The sequence below is a fragment of the Geotrypetes seraphini genome, chromosome 3 (genome assembly GCF_902459505.1).
Source record: "Geotrypetes seraphini chromosome 3, aGeoSer1.1, whole genome shotgun sequence".
In the NCBI taxonomy this organism is placed as follows: Eukaryota; Metazoa; Chordata; class Amphibia; order Gymnophiona; family Dermophiidae; genus Geotrypetes; species Geotrypetes seraphini.
In genome coordinates, this window is record NC_047086.1 from 284,529,470 (window position 1) to 284,552,793 (window position 23,324).

At 41.3% G+C, this 23,324-nt stretch overlaps 1 protein-coding gene across 4 annotated transcripts in view; it reads left to right on the forward strand.

Moving 5' to 3' along the window:
* The window catches only part of CCDC88A (coiled-coil domain containing 88A), a 612,058-nt gene that overhangs the window by 269,094 nt on the left and 319,640 nt on the right, over nucleotides 1-23,324 (forward strand). For all 4 annotated transcript variants that reach the window (XM_033936818.1, XM_033936819.1, XM_033936822.1 and 1 more), the window contains 4 exons: nucleotides 129-273; nucleotides 370-554; nucleotides 13,846-13,983; nucleotides 20,383-21,453. In XM_033936818.1, coding sequence (XP_033792709.1) covers nucleotides 129-273; nucleotides 370-554; nucleotides 13,846-13,983; nucleotides 20,383-21,453 — 1,539 coding nt within the window. The remainder of the gene's footprint in view (nucleotides 1-128; nucleotides 274-369; nucleotides 555-13,845; nucleotides 13,984-20,382; nucleotides 21,454-23,324) is intronic.

A 23,324-nucleotide genomic window follows, 5' to 3' on the forward strand; every position in this document is an offset into this window, starting at 1 on the left:
TTGACATCTTCTGTAGTATGCTGGCGTGCAATCATGGATAACCCTACAGTTCAAAATACCATTCCTATCTACTGATTTTTTTTTATTTATTTTTTTTATAAAATCATTGATGTTTTTTTTATCTTAAGGAGCGAGATATGGACAGAAAGAAGATTGAGGAATTGGTGGAAGAAAACATGGCACTGGAACTGGCCCAAAAGCAAAGTATGGATGAATCATTACATCTTGGCTGGGAACTAGAGCAGCTATCCAAGACAGGTGAAATCTGTGAGGGTAAGCAATCATATCTTCACTAGTGTTTCCCATCAATATTGTCCACTGATGTGAATTTTTACAGTTCTTTTAAACTTTTATCATCCAATCATGCAGCACCACAAATGTCACTTGGGCATGAAGTGAATGAATTAACATCAAGCAGGTTGTTGAAGTTGGAAATGGAAAACCAAAGTTTACTGAGGACAGTAGAAGAGCTGCGAAATGTTATGGGTTCTGCAGAAGGCAGCATTTCAAAAATACTGAAGCTAGAAAAAGAAAACCAAAGATTAAGCAAGAAGGTATTGATTCAGTGTTACTTTCCTAAAATATATTGTATAGTAAGAAATGATTGTGGAAGTTCATTTGATGAAGATGTATATATATATTTTTTTTTACAAAATCTTTATTCATTTTTAAATCAAATCAACAAGTGCATAAAAATATATCATAAAGTAAATTTTAATATAGCACTGTAATATCTAACACATAAAAACCAATAGTGTAAGATCCCCACCCACCCACCCTTCATCACATTCTCAACAAAATAGAATATACTATTTTATACAACATATTATAACATATCTTATTGAATTACACACCAAATCCACCCTCCCCCTTGAGAACTAAGAAAAAAAAGAAAAGGAAAATAAAAGAATTGATGCCTATTCATCACAATATTTTTCCAATGGCCCCCATATCTTTGCAAAGTTACTATATGTCCCTTTTTGTACCGCTATTGCTCTTTCCATCTTAAAAATATGGCATAACGAATTCCACCAGAATGTATAATTAAGATTTGTGAAATATGAAAGCCTAAGGTAGCTAAAAAAATATTTAAATCATTCACATCTGGATTAGAATCTATTTCCAGATTGAGATTAATATCACCTAACAACAGACAGTGGGGGGCAATTAATAAATTATCAATAATAATAAAACGCTAGAGCGCACATGCGCTCTCAAAAATTTGTGAGGTGTGGCGCCGTGAGGTGTGTTTCTGTGGCAACATTCTAACCTCACGGCGCATGCGGGGGCTGAAGGCGTGCAACTGTGCTGTCTCCCTGTCCTCGACACGTCACCGCCCGCCCTCACTCGCCGCTGCCTGCCGGCGTCCTCGCCGTGTCACCTCACTCGCCGCCGCTGATCATCCTCTTCAGAGCAGCCTGCGATCGTGGCCGGCTTTAAAGAACCTCGCAGGCCGCTCTCCAACCTCAGTAGCACGCTCCCTCTGACGCACGGGATCGCGTCAAAGGGAACATGGTACCGAGTTGGAGAGCGGCCTGCTAGGTTCGCTAAAGCCGGCCACCAAGATCGCAGGCTGCTTTGAAGAGGAGCAGGCCAGAAGACGCTGGGATGGAGGGGAGGGTAAGAAGGGGATCAATACCGGGAGCCAGGGGGAGAGGGAAAGGGGGCTGCTTTGGGGGGAGGGGTGTGCTGGGGGGAGACAGAAGGGGCCATGGAGAGGGAGAGGGAAAGGGGGCTGCTTTGGGGGGAGGTGTGCTGGGGCCAGCTTTGCTCTGGGAGGAGACAGAAGGGGCCATGGAGAGATAGGGAGAGGGAAAGGGGGCTACTTTGGGGGGAGGTGTGCTGGGGACAGACAGCTTTGCTCTGGGGGGGAAGACAGAAGTGGCCATGGAGAGACAGAGGGCTGCTTTGGGGGGGAGGGGTGTGCTGGGGGGAGACAGAAGGGGCCATGGAGAGATAGGGAGAGGTGTGCTGGGGACAGACAGCTTTGCTCGGGGGAGGGAAGACAGCAGAGGGCCATGGAGAGACAGTTAGGGAGAGGGAAAGGGGGCTGCTTTGGGGGGGAGGTGTGTCCTGGGGGCAGACAGCTTTGCTCTGGGGGGGTGGGGGGGAGACAGAAAGATACAGACAGCGGCCAAGGAGAGAGAGATAAAGAAACACAGACAGACAGACACATCTATTCTAGCACCCGTTAATGTAACGGGCTTAAAGACTAGTTAAAAATAAATTCATTAAAAAACTGTTTGGTCTGGGCCCAAGATCCGGGAGGGCGATAGAACAGTATACAGTTTAAAGAGTCTAATAAATCTAATCTATTAAGAGTGCAAGAGATTATCTCTAATCCATTTTTAATCAATGAGTCTTGTATTGTAAAATTGAAAGTCTCATGTAGTATAATGGCAGTGTCGCCCCCTCTTCTATCTTTTTGACAGAGTGGAATGATTTTGTAATGAGGGGGTAACACATCATTAATGATAGGATTTTCATCGGAAAGTAGCCAGGTTTCAGAGAGAAAAACGCATGCTAGGTTCTGATCAATCAATTGGTATGCAACTTAACAGTTTTCTCATGTTTAAATTCCTACTTCTGAGGGAAGTGTCTTTGAAAACTAGACCCCCTAATTAACTACTATTTTGTCAATAAGAAGTCACTGTGGAGCTCTGTTTCTAAAGTGCTTTAAGATTTGTGGTTAACGTGGCTTAATGTGAGATTTTTCCCTTACATTAATTGCAAGACTAATGTGACACTTTTATATATTTGTTTTCCATTTTTATGTTTGCAGGTCATAAAAACACAGGAGCACTTACCATCTCTTATTTAGGAGGCAGTAAGTGGTCCCATATTAACTCTGTATTAGCCAGTTCTGGTGCAGTGTGTCCAGAAGTCCTGACTGTTGGTAATATCCCCCTTCTCGTGAATTGTGTTGCAGAAGGATGAAATTTACAGTCTTCATCTCTGCCTCCTTCTCCAGTGATTGTAGTGTCCCCTTTAGTTTTTCCTTTTCCAAGTGTGTTAAGAAGGTATTTTCAGGTTTTTGTCCAAATTCACAAGTTTTTTGGTACTTAAGAGGTTCCCAGTGACCCTGGAATAGCTCTGCCTGGGAGAGGACATAGATTCGGGGAAAGAAGTCTGCAGCTAGCAGGGAAACCCTCAGGGAACCTGTCTGGACAGCCTGTGAGCACACTTGTGGAACTTGGCAACCATTCCCTAGGTAGCTGGCTCACAACCTTATTAGGTGCTTGAGTGCAGGCTGTTTGACCTCCATGGTGGTCCGGTCGGGCTTTGATAGGTGCTGGCTGCATTTTACTCCCCCCTTGTTGCATGAATCCATGGGAGTTGAAGTCTCAGTTCAACTCTGATCTGACTGACAGCCTGAAGATCACAGCAGGTGGACTTGATTGGCTGACTGAGGCAATGTGTTCTTCACATTCTAGCTTCTGTGACAGCTGAAGCAAGCTAGCACGAGTACAAGCTTTTGTAATAGGGGGTGTGTCTAAATTTGCAAGTTTCAAGCATTTCTGGGGCTGGATTTAGGATCTCCCATCTCCCCCCCCAAAAAAAAACCTTCCCAGAATTTCTTTACTTTTAACTTGGTTTTCCCAAACCATTTTTGGTGTGTCCACGCTGTTGTGGCAGCCATCTCGGATTTCTTGATTTTTGTTTAAAAACTTTCATCTGCCTCAAAACCCTTAGATTTTACAAGAAATCACTTGGGATGGACCCCTCAGGCTGTGATACCACTATATCATGCCAGATTTGCTCTGGATAGTTGGCTGATGAGTGTCCGTGTGCTGTGGGGCTCATGAAGGAGGGGCGGGAGCCTTGGGCTTAGCCTCTCCTAGTACTTCCAGGGCTGGGGGATCACAGATGGCTCATTTGGAGAAAAAAATCCCCTCCAGAACCTCTGGATAACAATTGGGTGAAGCACAGGTGTGTGGATGCCACGGAGCACAAGAGAAGACTGTGGGATAGTAACATAGTAAATGACGGCAGATAAAGATCCGAATGGTCCATCCAGTCTGCCCAACCTGATTCAATTTTTTTTCTTTTTTTTTTCTTCTTCTTCTTAGTTATTTCTGGGCAAGAATCCAAAGCTCTGCCCAGTACTGTGCTTAGGTTTTGACTACTGAAGTCTCCGTCAAAGCTCACTCTAGCCCATCTACACCATCCCAGCCGTTGAATCCCTCCTCAGCCCATCCTCAACAAAATGGCCATATACAGACACAGACTGAGAAAGTCTGCCCAGTACTGGCCTTAGTGCTTCAATATTTACTATTATTTTCTGATTCTAGATCCTCTATGTTCATCCCATGCTTTTTTGAACTTCGTCACCATTTTCCTTTCCACCACTTCTCTCGGGAGCGCATTCCAGGCATCCGCCACCTTCTCCGTAAAGAAGAATTTCCTTACATTGCTCTTGAGTCTACCACACCTCAACCTCAAATTATGCCCTCTAGTTTTACAATTTTCCTTTCTCTGGAAAACATTTTGTTCTACGTTAATACCTTTCAAGTACTTGAATGTCTGAATCATGTCTCTCCTTTCTTCTAGTGTATAGATATTCAGGGCTTCCAGTCTCTCCTTATGTGGTTTTTGTCACAAGCCGCCTATCATCTTCGTCACCCTCCTCTAGACTGCTTCAAGTCTTCTTATGTTCTTTGCCAAATACGTTCTCCAAAATTGAACACAATACTCCAAGTGGGGTCTCGCTAACAATGTGTATAGTGGCATCAACACCTTCTTTCTTCTACTGGTTGCGCCTCTCTTTATCCAGTCCAGTATCCTTCTGGCAACAGCCACAGCCTTCTCACAATGTTTTTCGCCTTTAGATCTTCAGACACTATCACCCAAAGGTCCCGCACCCCTTCCGTGCATATCAGTCTCTCACCTCCCAGCACATACGGTTCCTTCCGATTATTAATCCCCAAATGCATTACTCTGCATTTCTTTGCATTGAATTTTAGTTGCCAGATATTAGACCATTCCTCTAACTTTTACAGATCCTTTTTCATGTTTTCCACTCCTTCCTTAGCGTCTATTCAAGTTTCAAGTTTTATTAAAATTTTGATGTATCGCAATATCATTAATTCAAAGCGATTTACAATTTAAAACAAGGTCTTAATTATTAACTAAAACCAACACAAACGGACATGATGTACCAATACATAAGGGAAGTAGGGAGAACTACAATAAGTATAGTAAAGGATACATACAAGGAAAATACAAACGGAGGGTAAGAAAATTTAAAAGTATTGATAAAAGTATAATAGAAAGTTAAGAACTTTTTTTTTTTAATTCAATTTCTCAGAGCCTAAGACAGGACTAATGAGTTTAAGCAATGAATGGGATCAATAGAGACTCCAATAATTAGGTCTCAAAAGCATCCTTGTACAACCAGCATTTTAACAGTCCTTTAAATTTACTTAGTGCTTTTTCTTCCTTAATAAATGATGGTAAGGAATTCCATATTCTGGGCGCTGTAACTGCAAAGATCGTATCTTGTCTTGTATTTATTATATTAAGTGATGGAATTACTAGGTTTTTGTCGTCTGATCCAAACTTCTAGTACAAAACTAAGTATCATCCACAAAAAGGCAAACCTTTCCTTCTAACCCTTCAGCAATGTCACAAACATATTGAACAGGATTGGCCCCAGCACCGAACCATGAGGGACTCCACTAATCACCTTTCCTTCCTCCGAGTGATTTCCATTAACCACCACCCTCTGGCATCTGTCCAAAAACCAGTTTCTAATCCTGAAGCAGTCCTCTGGGCAATCTTGTCAGGGCTTTATCCCTGATTTTGTAAGTCTAATATGGGCAGCCTACCAAAGTTGTCAGGGTTTCCAAATTCAGGTGAAAGAAGCACCATTGGCTGCACAAGGTTTTTGTCCTCTGCAAATACACATCCTCCAGTAGAAGTCTCCAGGCAAGGTCCAGAAGCCCTGTCAGATATGGACTGGGGGGGACTGGGAGTCTGCTGTCCCAATGTGAATCTTCTCTTGTGAGAGATGAGGAAGCCCAGGCAAAGACCTTGAATTTAGAGGCAGTAATAGCACTGGACCAGGAGGAGAACCCTACTGTATACCATCTGTTCAAGTCAACAACCTTATTTCTGAGACAGAGAGAATTAAAACTGGATTTTCCACAGGCTACATAGTGCTTTATTAGTGCTTCCCATGCTCAGGTTTCTTTTTTTCCCCTCACATCCTGATCTTTCTTCCTTAATTATGGAGCATTGGGAGACCCCGGAGGACTCCCTATGGATGGCTAAGACTATGACCAAGCTTTACCCTATAGCTTCTGAATTTCAGCAGTTATTTGTCCAGCCAAAGGTGGATTTGTCGATAGCGCAGGTTGCCAAGTGTACTTCACCGCTAGTGAAAGGGGAGTAAAGTTAAAGGATGCATAGGACCGCAGGGTTGATATAGTCCTTAAGTGGCAATTTGAGCCTTAGCCTTAGTTTTTAAAGTAGCATTGGTGGCCTCTTTCATGGCATGTGCCTGTCATACATCCATCAAATTCCTATCAAGGATGACAACATTTACCCCCAGCTGGTATTGGTGGGGATTAATTATATAGCAGGTGAGGCAGGCAGGGATCCTCGGCGGTGCCTGCAGGTTCTGTGGATGGGTCGGCTTTGAGGGGGGGGAAGTGCGGGTGGGCGGGGCAGGCAGGGATCCCCAGCGTGCAACTTAATTTTGGGACAAAGCTGGAAGGCAGAGAGGGGGAGGAGGCACAAACTCGAAACAGAAGGGAAAGGGCATGAACATTGTACACGTAAGGGAGGAAATAGAAAGGGAGAATTGATGGGTATGAGTGTGTGAGTGAGAGATGGTGCTCATGGGGCAAGGAAGAAAGGAAAATTGGACAAAGAGAGAGAGGAGTGAGGTAGACATGCATGGTAAATAGAAGGATGAGAGGGAGATGTTGGTTGGGGAAGTGAATGGGGTCCGGAGGGGAGGAAGCGTGCAGGAGTTAGAAAGAAAGAAATATTGGATGCACAGTCAGAAGGAAATGCTACCAGAGACTCATGAAATCACCGGACAACAAAGGTAGGAAAAATAATTTTATTTTCAATTTAGTGATCAAAATGTGTTAGTTTTGTGAATTTATATCTGCTGTCTATATTTTGCACTATATTTGACTATTTTTCTATAGTTGTTACTAATTGCATATTTTAAAGTCATCTGCCTTGACCTCTTTAAAAAAAAAAGAATATAAATGATAATTAAAATTTTCTCTGCGTACTGTGTGCTTTGTGTTTTTTTAATTTTGTGGTTATTATTAATAATAATAAAATGTTAAGCGCGCATGCGCACTCGCGCCGTGTGTTCCCTGTTCTGTCGCGACGGCACGAGTGCGCATGCGCGCTTATACGTCACAGTCTCCTTTTTTTACAGCCCGGCTCACTGAGAAGGAGAGCGTCGCTGGCACCGGGGAGGGGTGGGGGACGCCAGTTCAGCTTGGCCGCTCCATCTCTGCCGTCTCAGCAGCCCCCGAAATTCCTCAGCAGCCTGTCCCGCTCCCTCGAGAAGGGCTCCCGATGGCGGCACTGCTGCTGGTGGCGCTGCTCCCGCTGCTGTGCGCGAGCGACGCGCCAGAGCTGGACCCCGCCTGTCGGCAGCGGATTGACCACATGGCAAAAGGCAGACAGAGGTGAGGATGGATTAATGGGAGATGCTGGACTGTTGGGGATAGACAGAGGGGAGATTCTGCTTTGGTGGGGGTTGGGGAAAGGAAGGGAGGCCTACTGCTGCACAAGGGGAGCAGGAAGAGGTGCTAATGGACAGGGGGGAAAAGGAAGGGAGGCCTACTGCTGGACAGGGGGATCAGGAAGAGGTGCTGATGGACAGGGGGTGGGGGGAAAGGAAGGAAGGGAGGCCTACTGCTGGACAGGGGGATCAGGAAGAGGTGCTGATGGACAGGGGGAAAAAAGAAGGGAGGCCTACTGCTGGACAGGGGGAGCAGGAAGAGGTGCTGATGGATGGGGGGAAAAATAAAGGAGGCCTACTGATGAATGGAGGGGAAAGGAAGGGAGGCGTACTGCTGGACAGGGGGAGCAGGAAGAGGTGCTGATGGACAGGGGGGAGGTAAACAAGGGAGAAGGGCTGCTGCTGGATAAGGGAAGGTAAAAGGAAGAGAGAATGGACAGGGGGAGCACGCAAGGGGTGGTGATGGACAGCCAAAACAAAGAAAGACAGAAATACAGAAAGCGGCTAAGGAGACAGAGAAAGAAAAAAATAAAGACAGACACACACATACATTTTAGCACCCGTTAATGTAATGGGCTATAAAACTAGTGTATTAATAAGATTATATTGTGTGTATATGAAAAATGGATGGAAGAAATTGTGTTACAATTAGTACTATTATTATTATGGGGTGGAGTCAGAGGCGGAGCTTGGGCGGGGGTACTCAGTTGGTATTTGTTAGGCTTAGAGGGTACTTGGCTTGAAGAAGTTGAGAAACACTGCTGTATGTGTTTCCCCCGTAGCACATGATAGGCCAGGTCAAATGGCGGACAGTGAATCATCTGGGGTTGGTAATCCTGGTGGTGCTGGATTGGTTTCCATAGGCAGGCCCTGACCTGAACAGCAGTAGCACGTCAAAGTTTGCATTGGCGACTTCAGCCAGATTTGTAGGAAAAAGGCTTGCTTTTCTATATATCCTCTTGGGTGATCCTGATAACAGATGCCAGCCTTAATGGCTGAGAGGGGTGTCAGTGTAAGGGTCACCTAATTCAGGGCCAATGGTTGTCTTCGCAGAGGAGTTGGTTTATCAACGGCAGAAGCGCATCAAAGTTTGCATTGGTAGCTTCATCTAGAGTTGTAGGAATAAGGCTTGCTTTTCCACATATCCTCTTGGGTGATCCTGATGACAGATGCCAGCCTTAAAGGATTGGTTTCCACAGGCAGGATTGGTTTCCACAGGCAGGGCCTGACCTGGATGGCAGAAGCATGTCAAAGTTTGTATTGGCGGCTTCAGCCGGAGTTGTAGGAAAAAGGCTTGCTTTTCTATATATCCTCTTGGGTGATCCTGACAACAGATGCCAGCCTTAATGACTGGGAGGGGTGTCATTGTAAGGGTCACCTAATTTAGGGCCAATGGTTGTCCTCGCAGAGGAATTGGTCTATGAACTGCTTGGAGCTGCAATCCATTTGTCTAACTCTACAGATGTTGGAGAACTCCCTATAAGGCAAAGTGGTCCAGGTTTTCTCAGACAGTGCTACAGTGGTGGCCTACATCAACAGGAAGGGAGGCACCAAAAGTGCTCCGTTGAAACTGGAGGTACAGTTTTTGTTTCACTAGGCAGTCACCCACCTGCAAACTATATCAGCAGCTCATGTATCCGGAATGAACTATCTCAGCCAGCAGACCCTAGACCCAGGGGCGTGATCCCTAAATCAGAGGGCCTTCAAAAGCATTGTGCATTGATAGGGGTGTCTAGCATTCGAGTTGATGGCATCGGCAGTTAATAAAAGGTCTCTTGATTCTTTTGCTGAAGATTTGAGCCCAGAAGGGCTGGCTTGGACACTCTAGTACAACAGTGGCCAGAGAAAGGGCTGTTGTACATTTTTCCCCTATGGCCCATGGTAGGCTGGGTCATTCAAAGAATAGCAAACCATCCAGGATTGGTAATCCTGGTTGCTCCAACCTGCAGTCACACTTTGGCCATGGTACGCAGATCTGGTTCGTCTACAGAGGGACAAATCTCTCAAACTACCACTACATCCAAATCTGCTCTTGCAGTGTCCAATTGTTCTGGAGGATCCAGAATTCTTTGGGTTTATGGCATGGCTCTTGACCATGCAGCCTTAGCGTGAAAAAGCTACTTGGAGGTGGTTTGTAGCTACCCCCCTCAGATCTAAAAATCCAGCAACTGTCACAGCCTATGCTAAGGCTTGGATGATGTTTCAGTGCTGGTTTGCTAAGGAGAATGTAGAGCCAGTGAAGGCTTAAATATCTGTGGTTCTAGCGTTTCTCCAGGATGGTCTCGAGAAGGGTTTCGCCACTGGCTTCCTCAAAGTTTCTTTGACCTCTCATTCAGATGTTGCCAGATTTTCAAAAGGAACATTGCAGCTGCATCCTACTCTGCGACAGCTGTTCCCAACATGGAACCTTAACTTGGTTTTGTAGGTCTTAAGTAAGGCTCCATATGAGCCTTTGTAAGAGGAGTCTCTGATGGATCTTATCATTAAGGCAGTTTCTCTAGTAGTGACTGCTTCAGCAAGAAGGGTTTTGGAACATGGGCGGAGAAATGGCAGATGAAATTCAATGTGGAGAAATGCAAGGTAATGCATTTAGGCAATAAAAATAAGGAATACGAGTATACAATGTCAGGTGCAACTCTGGGGAAGAGTGAACAAGAAAAGGACCTGGGTGTGCTGATAGACAGAACCCTGAAGCCGTCGGCACAATGCGCGGCAGCGGCAAAGAAGGCAAATAGAATGTTGGGCATGATAAAGAAAGGAATCTCGAGTAGATCGGAGAAAGTTATAATGCCGCTTTATAGGGCAATGGTCAGACCACACTTGGAATACTGCGTCCAACATTGGTCTCCCTACCTAAAGAAGGATATAAAACTGCTGGAGAGGGTGCAGAGACGAGCAACAAAACTGGTGAAGGGTATGGAGAAACTGGAATACGAGGACAGACTTATAACACTAGGATTGTTCTCCCTTGAGAAAAGGAGACTGCGTGGGGATATGATCGAGACCTTCAAAATACTGAAAGGAATCGACAAAATAGAGCAGAGAAGATTATTTACATTGTCCAATTTGACACGGACTAGAGGACATGTAATGAAGCTAAGGGGGGACAGGTTCAGGACTAATGTCAGGAAGTTCTGCTTCACTCAGAGAGTGGTTGACACCTGGAATGCTCTCCCAGAGGAGATTATTGCGGAATCTACCGTCCTAGGCTTCAAGAGCAAACTAGATGCATATCTCCTTAAGAGAGGCATATAAGGATATGGTGGAATATAAATTACGCCAGGTGTACACCTGGCAGGGCCTCCGCGTGTGCGGATCGCCGGACTTGATGGACCGAAGGTCTGATCCGGAGAAGGCAGTTCTTATGTTCTTATGTTCTTAGCTACAAGCTCTGTTGTGCAGAGAGCCTTTCCTCAGGTTTACAGAGAGCGGGGTCTCCCTCCACATGGTCTCTTCCTTTTAACCAAAAGTAGTCTCGGTCTTCCATGTAGATCAGGAAGTACAACTACCCGCGTTTCATCCCACAGGTTTAAAGTAAAAATATAAATAAAAGACAAAATTTTGACGTTACTTGATGTTAGTTCTTTTGCATTGCCTTGAGGTGACAAATGAATTTCGCATCTCAAATCATCTTTTTGTGTTAATGATTCCTAGTTGCTTGGGTAAGTCGGCCTCTAAGACTTATGTTTCTAGGTGGGTTCACTTAGCTATTGCTTCAGCGTATATTGAGAGAGCACACTCTGTCAGGTGTGGCTTCTTCAGGGGTGGAGTCCCGGGCAGTGTCGCTCGAGGATATAGGTAGGGGGACTACATGGTCCACCCTTCATGCTTTCATAAAATTTTACAGAGTGCAGCATAAAAGGATGCATTTTTTGGGTCATTGATGCTCATAGCAGGCTCATCTGCCCTAGTCTCAGGGAACTACTTTGATACGTCCCATTGGTTCAGGACTTGTATGCCTTTTGCACTAGAAAGGAAGATTAGGTTCTTACCTTGATAATATTCTTTCTAGTAGAAAGGCATATGAGTCTTGAAGAACTGCCTGTCTTGCTATCTTAGATATGTATGTTTTTTTCCAAATGTTGATGTCTATTGTCAGACAGATTTGAAGAGTACTGATTGATCTCTCTGTTCCAATGAGAAGAGCAAGAGGCTTGAGAGCTACATAAGTGTTAGTGCTGGTTGCACTCAGGTAGGTGGCTTGTTTATTTCCACCTTTTTTTCCAATTATAATTATATTGGCATTACTTTCTTGTTTTTGACTTGTTGCCAATCAGAACAGAATTTCCTGCCTCCTTATCTCATAGGAATTGTCAATTGTTTTGATACAAATTGAGGAGATGGGGCACAGCCCAAAGTTGCAGGAGGCAGAACTGAGAGAAAAAGATAGATGATGCTTTCTACAAACTCGCATGTAAAGGAGAATAACCCACTAATTCAAAAATCATATTCCTTTCTACTAGAAAGAAGATTATCGAGTTAAGAACCTAATCTTCCCATCTGGGGCTAGACCTGTTTTTAGCAAAGAATAAGTGCCAAAAAGATGTTCAAACTGGCCAGATGACCCCCTCACACTCCCCCAGTGATCACTGACCCCCCCTTCCATCCCCCCCCCAAAGATGTGAATGAAACACTATACTAGCCTATATGAGGGTTTCAGATGTTATGGTGTCCTATTAGAGCAGCAAGCAGGTTCCTCAAGTAGCCTAGTGGGCGGAGTAGTCAACCATAGATATAAGGCTCACTCTAACTACTTCACCTATGGTGGAATATGTGAGCCTTTTAAAACCCACCCAAATCCTTCTGTACCTATATATAGGTAACACCTGCAGGTGTAAGAGCTGTTAGTGTGATGTACAGTTCAGTCCAGTAGCTTTTGGGTGGATTTTGGAGGGTTCACCATATACTATAAGGGAGTTATGGTGAGATGTGAAGTTCACTTAGTGCCCATTAAGATGCCCTACTGCTTTCCTGGGATGTTTGTGTGGCCAGTCTACTAACAATGCTGGCCCTTCCTATATCTCAATGGCTTGTTTTGTGCATTTTTCATTTGGACTTGGGGTGGGGGGTCCCCCCCTAAAATGGTTCAAAATGATGCATATAGCACAAAACAACTGTGGATATTGATGTTCTGAGACAAATTTATTGTACACTTTTATACTTAAAAACATTAAAACACAAATATAGTAGTCCAACAGACCCTACACGGTCCGTGTTTTCTTAGTGTTTTTGGCGTCATTTTGGCTCGTCTGCAGTGATCTTCTTTATACGTTTAAAGACAATTAAACTGTTTTCAGTCCATCTTTTTATTTGTATAATTGAGATTGATTGGACCCCTGATGAAGGTGTGTTCGCCGAAACACGGACTGTGTAGTATCCGTTGGACTACTATATTTGTGTTTTTATGTTTTTAAGTATAAAAGTGTACAATAAATTTGTCTCAGAATTTCAATATCCACAGTTGTTTTGCTTTTATCACTGGATTTTTTCTACTGTGGAACATTGGGTCTCGTCCCCCCCCCTTCTTTTTTTGTGTGCATATAGCATAAAATACATCCATTTTTTAAAAAACAAGATAGATCTTTTGCAGTTTTGAAAATAAGTTTGGTGCTGGACTTGTATGTGTGCTCCGCAAAAAATCTAAACTTGGATTTAGATGTCATATCAAAAATGGCCTTCCAAATATCTAGCATGCTCATCTTGTATTTGTATGTAGCATGCTCATCAGGGTATTTGTATGGTGCAATATGAAACATCACTAAATTTTCAAAAAGAAAGTGCCAGCATTTAGAAAATCTGTTAACCACTTCAAAGTATTTTATTGCTGAGAAGATATATAAAATTCAGTTTGAAATCATGTTGTTCATTGTGTACATCGGGCAGGACTAAGTTAGAGAAAAGAAAGTACATGGTAGATGTTTCTTTTTGAAATCCCCGAGCATGCTTTTACATACTCAACCTTTCACAAATTTTGAGTTAGATATGAAGTTCTGCATTCCTCCACCAGCCCCAATTCTCTGTTATCTTGAAGGCTTTAAAAACTCTTTTCAAACTGCATCATTATATTTTCTTGAAAAAAACCCAACTTAAACCATTCATTTAAGATTTGTAAATCAATGTTGCTTTTTCAGCTGGGAAGACTTGAGAGTGAAATAAGCCATGAGAAACAAAGCCTTCAGAATTGTCAAGCTTTGAGCAATGACTTGATGAAAGAAAAAGCACAGCTTGAAAAGACCATCGAGACACTTCAAGAAAACTCTGAGCGACAGGTTTGCCTAGTTATTCCATATTTTGGTTTGTTTTAAATATTTATTGAATTTCCAGACTACAATTGTGCACGCAATTAACATCTATGAATAATATTAAAAGAAAAGCACAATGAACTTACAGAGAATAATAAACAGTTTTCTCCCACCCTCCCACCTAACAAGTAAAATAAAACTTAGAAACGATCCATAAATTCCCTTAATCCAATTCTAATGTAAATCCCCCCCCCAACCCTGGATGTGTACATTTAAAGGTCCATAAATAAAATCTGATATTATTCCTTAGAAAATTTAGTCAACGGTTCCCAAACATCCAAAAATTTCCTATATTGCCCCTGTTGTATGGCCATCAGATGTTCCATTTTAAAAAAAAAATCTTTATTCATTTTCAAACTTACAACAAGTGCACAAAAGAACACCATGAAAGACAATCATACAACACTTGAAATTCCTTCAATAAATTCATAAATATATTAATTAATTATTTTCCCTCCCCCCACCAATATACTCATTAAAGCATATCATAAATTATATTATAAAACACATTATTAAACCAAATTTTCCCCCATCACCCTCCTCCCTCCTATATATATCCATATTATCAAAGGAAAACGATGCCTATTCATTACAATATTTAACCAATGGCCCCCAAATCTTTAGAAAATTTTTATAACTACTTTTCTGTAAAGCAATAACTCTTTCCATTTTAAAAATATGACATAAGGAATTCCACCAAAATTCATAATTAAGATTAGTATAATTTTCCCAGTTGTTAGTAATATGTTGAATGGCAACGCTCGTCATGATCATTAAAAGTTTGTTGTTATGTGCTGTTAATTGACTTTTTTTCCTCATAAAAATACCGAACAGAACAGTATCGTATGACAGAGCAACATGGTTTTCTAATAAGCAATTTATTTGAGACCAAATTGAATTCCAAAAATTCATAATGCAGGGACAATAAAAAAGTAAATGATCAAGTGTCCCTGCTTCCAGATTACAGTGCCAGCATCTATTAGATTTAGAGCTATCCAACTTCTGTAAACGAACTGGGGTTCAAAAAGCTCTATGTAATAAAAAGAACCAACTTTGTCTCATAGATGCCAACATTGTACATCTCATTCTCCAAGCCCAAATTCGTGGCCATTGAGAAGCAGAAATTTGATGCTTAATCTCAATGCTCCAAATGTCTCTAAGACCATTTTTTGGTTTTTTATTAATAAATCCAGATATTAATTTATACCACTGCGCGGCTTGATGTCCCAGGAAGTCTGCCTGGAAACATGGGAACTCTAAACTATATTGATTATTAAGAGTTTTCCATTCAGGGAACCCCACCTGAATAGCCTGCTTCAATTGCAACCATTTAAAACTTTGTGATTTATTAAGACCAAATCTATTTTGCAACTGTGAAAAATCAAGCAGTTTACCATCTGAAATAACTTAATTTAAAGTTCTTATGCCAGCAATAATCCAATGCTTCCATAAGATTTGAGATCCGCCAATTTGAATCTTGGAGTTTATCCCTAGGCAACGGCACCTTAGAAGGAGTCACCGGTTCAATCTTGGATCTTTTAGCACTCCCCAATCCTGTGCCAGCCACTTCATTTTTTGCCTGTTTGCTCGAAGCCATACCAATATATGAATCCCAAAAATTTTTTAGAAATGAACTTAAAATAGAGGCTTAAAATTGGTCATCTGGCTGCGCTCCCAAGCCACGCCCCCAGACGTTCCATTTTGAAAATATGACTAAGAGACTCCCACCAAAAGGTGTAATTTAACCTATCCCATTTCTTCAAATTCCTCAATATCAGTTGTATGGCAACCCCTGTCATTATAAAGAGAAGCTTATTATTCCGAGCCGATATTTGGCTATTAGCTCTCATTAACGTACCAAATAGAATGATATCGTACGTCAATGCCACTGGATTTTCCAATAAATTGTTCACTTAATTCCAGATGGATCTCCAAAATTTAAGTATCAAAGGTCAATAGTATAATAGATGATCCCACATCCCCGCTTCAAGATGACAATGCCAGCATCTATTAGACTTTGAACTATCTAATTTCTGTCCAAAAAGCTCTAGTTATTCCATATTAATAAAGGTTAATAAAGTGATTTGTAAAATTTATTTTTGATTGAATATTACACACTTGTTGTAAGATATGAAAACGAATAAAGATTTAAAAAAAAAAATAAAATAAATTAAGGTTGCTTTTTAATAAGAAGTCCATTTCTAATTGTATGTAGCTCTAAGTTACTAAACTTTTTCCATGAATAAGCAGAACACGATATTCCCACATATAGTTGATGTCATCAGATGGAGTCCTGTGCAAAGCACTTTCCAGCAACTTTCTGGAAATCTTTGGAAGACCGCGCTGTGCATGCATACAGCTTTGAATATCTTCTAAGCTTGTCAGAATTGGGTCACAAGACAAACTCCACTAGGATTCACCTCAATACATTTAACTCTTATTGTATAGAAAATAAACCCATCTTTGCTCAGCCTTTAGTTGATCGCTTTATGCAGGACTTGCTTTATTGAAGCCTTCCTTAAAGTCTTCTACAGTGTCATGTCATCTCAACGTCATAGTAGACCAGCTAATGAAAGCGCATTTTGAGCAACTAGATATAATCATTTATATTCCGCATATTCTACAATTCTATGCTGATTACAAATTATTCAGGTATTCAAGCATTGTTCCCTAACTGTCCCGGCAGGCTCCCACTCTTATCTAATGCACCTCTGAAGTACTTGACCTGGAAGGTCCTTTGTTTGATGGTGGTCACTTAAGCCTGCAGGATAAGTCATCTGCAGGCCCTAGTAGCTAATCCACTTTACACTAAGGTTTTCAAGAATAGTCCTTGTGTGCTTGCAGCCTATGGGCTAGATTCACTAAGCTCACTGATCGTGTCCTGACCAGTTTGAGAGCCTTCTCCTACCCTGACCCGATTCACTAACCTGCCTGATCCAATCCGCACCTGAACTGATCCACACATGCAAATGAGGAGAAATGTCATGCATAAGTAGGAAGGCAGCTATTCACTAAACAGAAGAAGGAATACTGATTGGGCTTGCCAATCCAAAAAGAAGTGACTCCTGAGGACCAGTCACTTACTGTCCCTGCCGACTCTCCTTCTATCTGCTGCCCTGAAATCTCCCTGCTCTCTGCCAGGCCATGGTTTTAACCTGCAGGTTTAAAATGTTTTCTGTTCCGTAGTCTGGCTGCAAAGCGTGTTCTGTTCCATTCTGCCTGCACAATTTCCTTTCGGGACCTGTCTGTACCTATGCCACCCCTCCCCCTTTGTTTTGACCTTGCTTGTGTGGAGAGCGCGGATCACAGCTACAGGCAAAGTAGATGGTCTGTTCATGCGTCTGGTTCGCTCTGCAGTGATCCGTGGGGTCGGTGTGGGGCGTGCATCTGATCACATAATTTGCATGAGGACTGTTTCGTGAATTGGTCACCCAGCAAGACTCGGCCATGGATCGCCCACAGATTGCCCAACAACAGTAAGCTTAGTGAATCTAGCCCTAAGTTCCCTCCTACAGCAGCATTAGAATTCTGCCTTAACCAATCAGTTGCTCTGCCATCATTTTCCCCTAGATCTTATGCCCACAAAGGTGGAAGCACACTTTGGACTACAGGAGAGCCTTGGTCTTCTATCTGAAGCGGACTAAAGCCCTTAGCCCATCCACCTTTGTGCGGGTTTGTTTGTTTTTTAATGCAAACAGGATGGGGACTGTTAATGACAAATGCAATCTGCTGGGCAATTGGAAATAATGCATCTCCTTCATTTATTCCCAGGCTTAGCTGACTCTGTTTTAAATTTTTTATTCATTTTTCATACTACAACAAGTGTATCATAGAAAATTATACGATCTCATAAAATATACACTTGATTTTCCTTCATGTATCACTGTAAATATAATATATCATTCTAAATTCATGTACAATAATATCTGAAAATGTATGTATTACATAATATGTATAACAATTGTTACTAAAATTTAAAACCCTCCCTTCCCTCCCCTCCCAATACAAATTACAATTATAATAAAAATAATGACAAATACATATATATTATGAGATAAATAAAATAAAAATAAAACCCACCCACCTCCCTTCCTAACAAATAATTTATTATGGGAAAATGATATCATTCATTACAGAAATCTGCTAATGGTCCCCAGATCTTCTGAAACTTACCAAAATAACCTCTCTGTGTTGCTTAGCTGACTCTGGAGGATAATGCCATAGCTCATAAAGTTAGACCTATGGCTTTGTCAGTAATCCACTTGAGATTGGTCTCCACAGAGTTAATTTGCAGAGGTGCAATGTGGTCCTCGGTCCATTCATTCACATCTCACTACTGTTTGGAATAGGACTCTCCACGCGGAAGTCAGTTTGGTCAAACAGTCTTTTACAATCTGTCTAGGATCTAGATTCCAACTCCACCCACCTAGGTCCTTTTCTTTCAGTTTGAGTCTGCTTTAAAAAAATAAATAGGAGACTCGTGGAATCTAATTTCAGAACTGTGTAGGTCATGTTTTTTTGTTTGTTTGTTTTTAAAGCAGCCTAGTAGCTAAGGATTTCTGATGTAAGAATATATTCTGCTTGTCATCAGTGAAAACAATGTTGTTAGCAAGTGTTCTTCAAGGATAGCAGGATAAATAGTCTAACATACCTGCCTACCTTGGAGTTGAATTTTATAAGCTACAGACTAGATTGATTAAGTCCCACATGATGGCAGCAAGTGGGAAGACTAGTGCATGCATTGTACAATGTTCTAAAAAGTTGTAGTTTACAAGCTGGTGAGCATTCTTGTACAGGCTCCGTGATACGATATCATCCAGATATAACAAAGCATAAAAATGTATTTGTATCCTGCAAAACCTTGCAGTTCTATGCAGTTGACAAGTTAAGGACTGTGAAGTGCAAAGCATCAATTATCCAGGAATTTTACAAATAAATAAGCTTTCAGTAATTTCCTAAAATGTAGTAGTAGGACTAAAAAAATCTACGTGTCTTCAAAGAATACTTGCTATAGGTAAATAACTTTGTCCTCCCTGACCTCTACCTGATATCCTATCTATATATTTGTATCCTCGCACAATTTTCCTTGGTGTCTAGTGGGAAGGGGGGCAGGAACAGTCTCCAGTCACTCTTTATCATTGATTGCCTGGGTTCAAGTTGACCCTTGGAAGAATACTGCAAGTAGGGAGTCAAGCTGCCAAATAAGGGAGCTTGCCTTTGGCAACATGGCTCTTTGCGGTATTCTTGTGAAACTAATGCTTGGGGTAGCAACCGATGACTTGCTCCTGCCCAGCTACTAGATGCCAGAGTGGGGATTGAGAGATGGGTTGTCACGGGTAGATACAGATGTATAGATGGATTTTGAATAGGGGGTGGAGGTCAGAGGTTGGATTATGGCAGATTTTGAGAATGACATGGGGACAGAATTTATCCCCGTCTCCGCAGAAAACCACGGGAAACTATCCCGTGTCATTCTTTAGTGTCTATCTCAACCTGTACACCAGCATTCTTCAAAGCAAAGCTTGAGGGTCAGTGGCTGTGTCCATTCATACTCTGATTCTTCCCTCTCTCCTTATAGAATGACACAGGGGTGGTTAGCCGTGGGGATGGGGGCAGAATAGCCTGATATCTGTATACTGCAATCTGAAAAGCATGATAATCTTGGCTATAGCAAAGCAAATCTGTTTTTACTGCAGGAGTTATTAATTTGTAGTACTGAAAGTAATACAGGTTAGTAACATCTGCGGTAAATATCACTGTTGTAAAATGTATTATTGTATTGCAGTTTGGTAACTTTCTCTCTGGCTTGGCTGAATAGTACCCTTTAGCAGGCTAAATGCAACAGTTGTTGGGTAAAAAGAAGTATTTCAGAGATGTGATGTTTGTTGAAAGAGCAAAATAGCACTTGCTTTTTTTTTTTCAAATACAATTGATGTTTTGTACTCCTCACCCCCTGACAGCCTATACAGAGAGGAGGAACAAATTAAATATATGTTGTGGCTGCTAATTTTCAAAAGAATCACCACAATTGATATTCCTTTTCAAATTATCTGCAAAGTATATGGACTAAGAATGTCCAAGTACTTTGCAAACAGCTTTCAGAATTGGTCCCTAAAGGTCTAGTTTCTTTCTAAGTACTAGAAATGGTTTTGTGCCATTTATATTATATACTGTGATTCCCTATGTATGTTCCATTACAAAAATAACTTTTTATAATAGGGATTTAATTTAAAGGAGCCTGTATTATAAGAGTAATATTATCTAAATATCTTCATCTTACTACCTCTGCCTACCTACTCTGTTCTAAAATATACACATTCTGAAAAGTTAGCCTAATTTTTGTTTTTTTGTTTTTCTATAAATTAGATTAAAGGTTTGGAACAGGAGAACGAGCATTTGAATCAAACTATAACTTCTCTGAGGCAAAGGTCACAAATCAGTGCTGAAGCAAGGGTAAAGGATATTGAAAAAGAAAATAAAATTCTCCACGAATTTATTAAAGAGACTAGTAGTAAGTTGAACAAGCTGGAATTTGAAAAGAAGCAAATCAGGAAAGAATTAGAACATTATAAAGAAAAAGGAGAAAGAGTAGAAGAGCTTGAAACAGAGCTACATCATCTTGAAAAGGAGAATGAGACATTACAAAAAAAGATCACAAGTTTAAAAATTACCTGTGAGAAGATTGAAGCCTTGGAACAAGAAAGTTCAAACTTGGAATTAGAAAACAGAAGACTGAAAAAGACTTTAGATAATCTAAAGAATGTCACTTTTCAGCTAGAGTCATTAGAAAAAGAAAATTCTCAACTTGATGAGGAAAACTTAGAGCTGAGACGAACAATTGAATCACTAAAGTGCACTAACATCAAGGTGGCACAATTGGAATTAGAAAATAAAGAGCTAGAAAATAAAAAGGAACAACTTAAAAAAAGTCTTGATCTTATGAAAGCTTCGTTCAAAAAAACCGAACGCTTAGAAGTCAGCTATCAAGGTTTAGACACAGAAAATCAACGTCTGCAGAAGGCCTTAGAAAACAGTAACAAGAAAATCCAGCAGTTAGAAACTGAACTTCAAGACCTAGAGTCTGAAAATCAAGCCATGCAAAAAAATCTAGAAGAGTTAAAAATCTCTAGCAAACGGCTAGAACAATTAGAGAAGGAAAATAAACTATTAGAGCAAGAAACCTATCAACTGGAAAAAGACAAGAAGCAGCTTGAGAAAGAGAATAAAAGGTTGCGTCAACAGGCAGAAATTAAAGATGGTACATTGGAAGATAACAATGTAAAAATCATTAACTTGGAGAAAGAAAACAAATCACTTTATAAGGAAACAAATACTTTTAAAGAATCCTGCTTAAGGCTGAAAGAGATGGAGATGGAAAACAAGGAGCTTGTAAAAAGGACCTATATTGATAAAAAAACTCTTATCACCTTGCGTGAGGTAAGTTTCCATGTGATCAGTTTTTATAAGCTAACTGTATAAAAAACAGATATCTGTTTAACTTTATGTAGATTTTCAGGGATGCTATCGGTTTAATTAATGTTAATGAAAATCCACAGATAAAATTAAGATATATGTTTAATTTCATATTTGCTATTTGTATGGCATCACTTAAAGAAATAAGAACATAACATAAGAACATAAGAAGCGCCATCTACGGAACAGACCCTAGGTCCATCAAGTCCGGCGATCTGCACATGCGGAGGCCCTGCCAGGTGTACCCTGGCATAGTTTTGGTCCCCATATCGCTCTAAGCTTCTCATAAAGAGAAGTACATCTAGCTTACCCTTACCCATGTCACTTCATGCCACTCATAAGGAGATGTACATCTAACTTACCCTTAAATCCTAGAACGGTGGATTCCGCAATCACCTCTTCTGAGAGAGCATTCCAGGTGTCCACCACTCGTTGCGTGAAGCAGAACTTCCTGACATTTGTCCTGAACTTGTTCTCCCTTAGCTTCAGCCCATGTCCTCTTGTCCATGACACATTGGACATTGTAAATAATGTTTTTTCCTGCTCTATTTTGTCGATTCCTTTCAGTATTTTGAAAGTCTGGATCATATCCCCTCGCAGTCTCCTTTTCTCAAGGGAGAACAACCCCAGTCTCTTAAGTCTTTCCTCGTAAACCAGGTTCTCCATACCTTTCACCAGCTTTGTTGCTCGTCTCTGCACCCTCTCTAGCAGTTTTATATCCTTCTTTAGGTATGGAGACCAATGGTGTGGGTTAATTGTAAAAAAATATTTATTGTGTTTAAAGCCTGTTGCACACACAGAGATTCATATACATCTGCATATGAATCTAAAAAGAATGCGCACAGAAAATGTTTACCTACTTCTATGTGATCTGCATGTACAGTAGACATGCCTAAGGTTGTTTTTTGAGCAGAACAGAGGCTGAGTTGTGATGTACACATTGGGCCTGATATTCAGACTGTGGGAGGCAGCCCAACTATCAGCAGTGAACCAGGAAATTCAATGCTAGACTGTATCCAGCAACCTGTGTTGAATTTTTTTTTTTTGGGGGGGAGGGGATAAGCTGCTTTTGATTATAGCCTGTTAAGCCAATATTCATCAGCTGACAAGCTAGGTTATAGCGGCCAAATATAGACCTGCTATTTAGTAAGTCTATCTGGCCGCTAAATTTAGATGGTCAGCCAATGAATATTGGTGCTAACTGACTATGTCGTACAACATAACTAATGTCCGGGCTAGCTGCTAAGCAGTAATATTCAGCAGCCATCTTGTGCTGAATATTAACGTTTAGCTGGTTAAGTGCTATTTAACCAACCATGAGCCATTCCTAGCTGGTTAAATACAGTAGTGCTGAATATTGGGCAGACTGATTGTTTTTTAAAGAAAATATGCACTCGCACATTTATACCTTTTCCAGAGCAGGTAAAGATTATGTTAGGCATTTGCATGCTGATAGGAGCTGATTTTTATAAAGGCATATAGGCACCTGTGTTGCCTTTATAAAATGGCTTATAACATGTGCCTTTTTGGAACTCAGGCAACCTTAGTGGCTGGATATGGCCCCGTAATTAATACTTTTTTGACCAGCCCTGGAATAGGCCTACCTACACCTGCATTTAAAATAGATAACTTTTTCTGTTCTGTGATTTAAAATGGCTAGAGTTGAAGCTGGGAGTTATCTATACTGTAGTAATTGACAACAGGGTGAATTTAGGGCTCCTTTTACAAAGCCATGCTAGGGCCTTAACGTGTGGAATAGCACGGGCTAGATTGCCGCACGCGCTAGCCGCTACCGCCTCCTTTTGAGCAGGCGGTAGATTTCTGGCTATAGCATG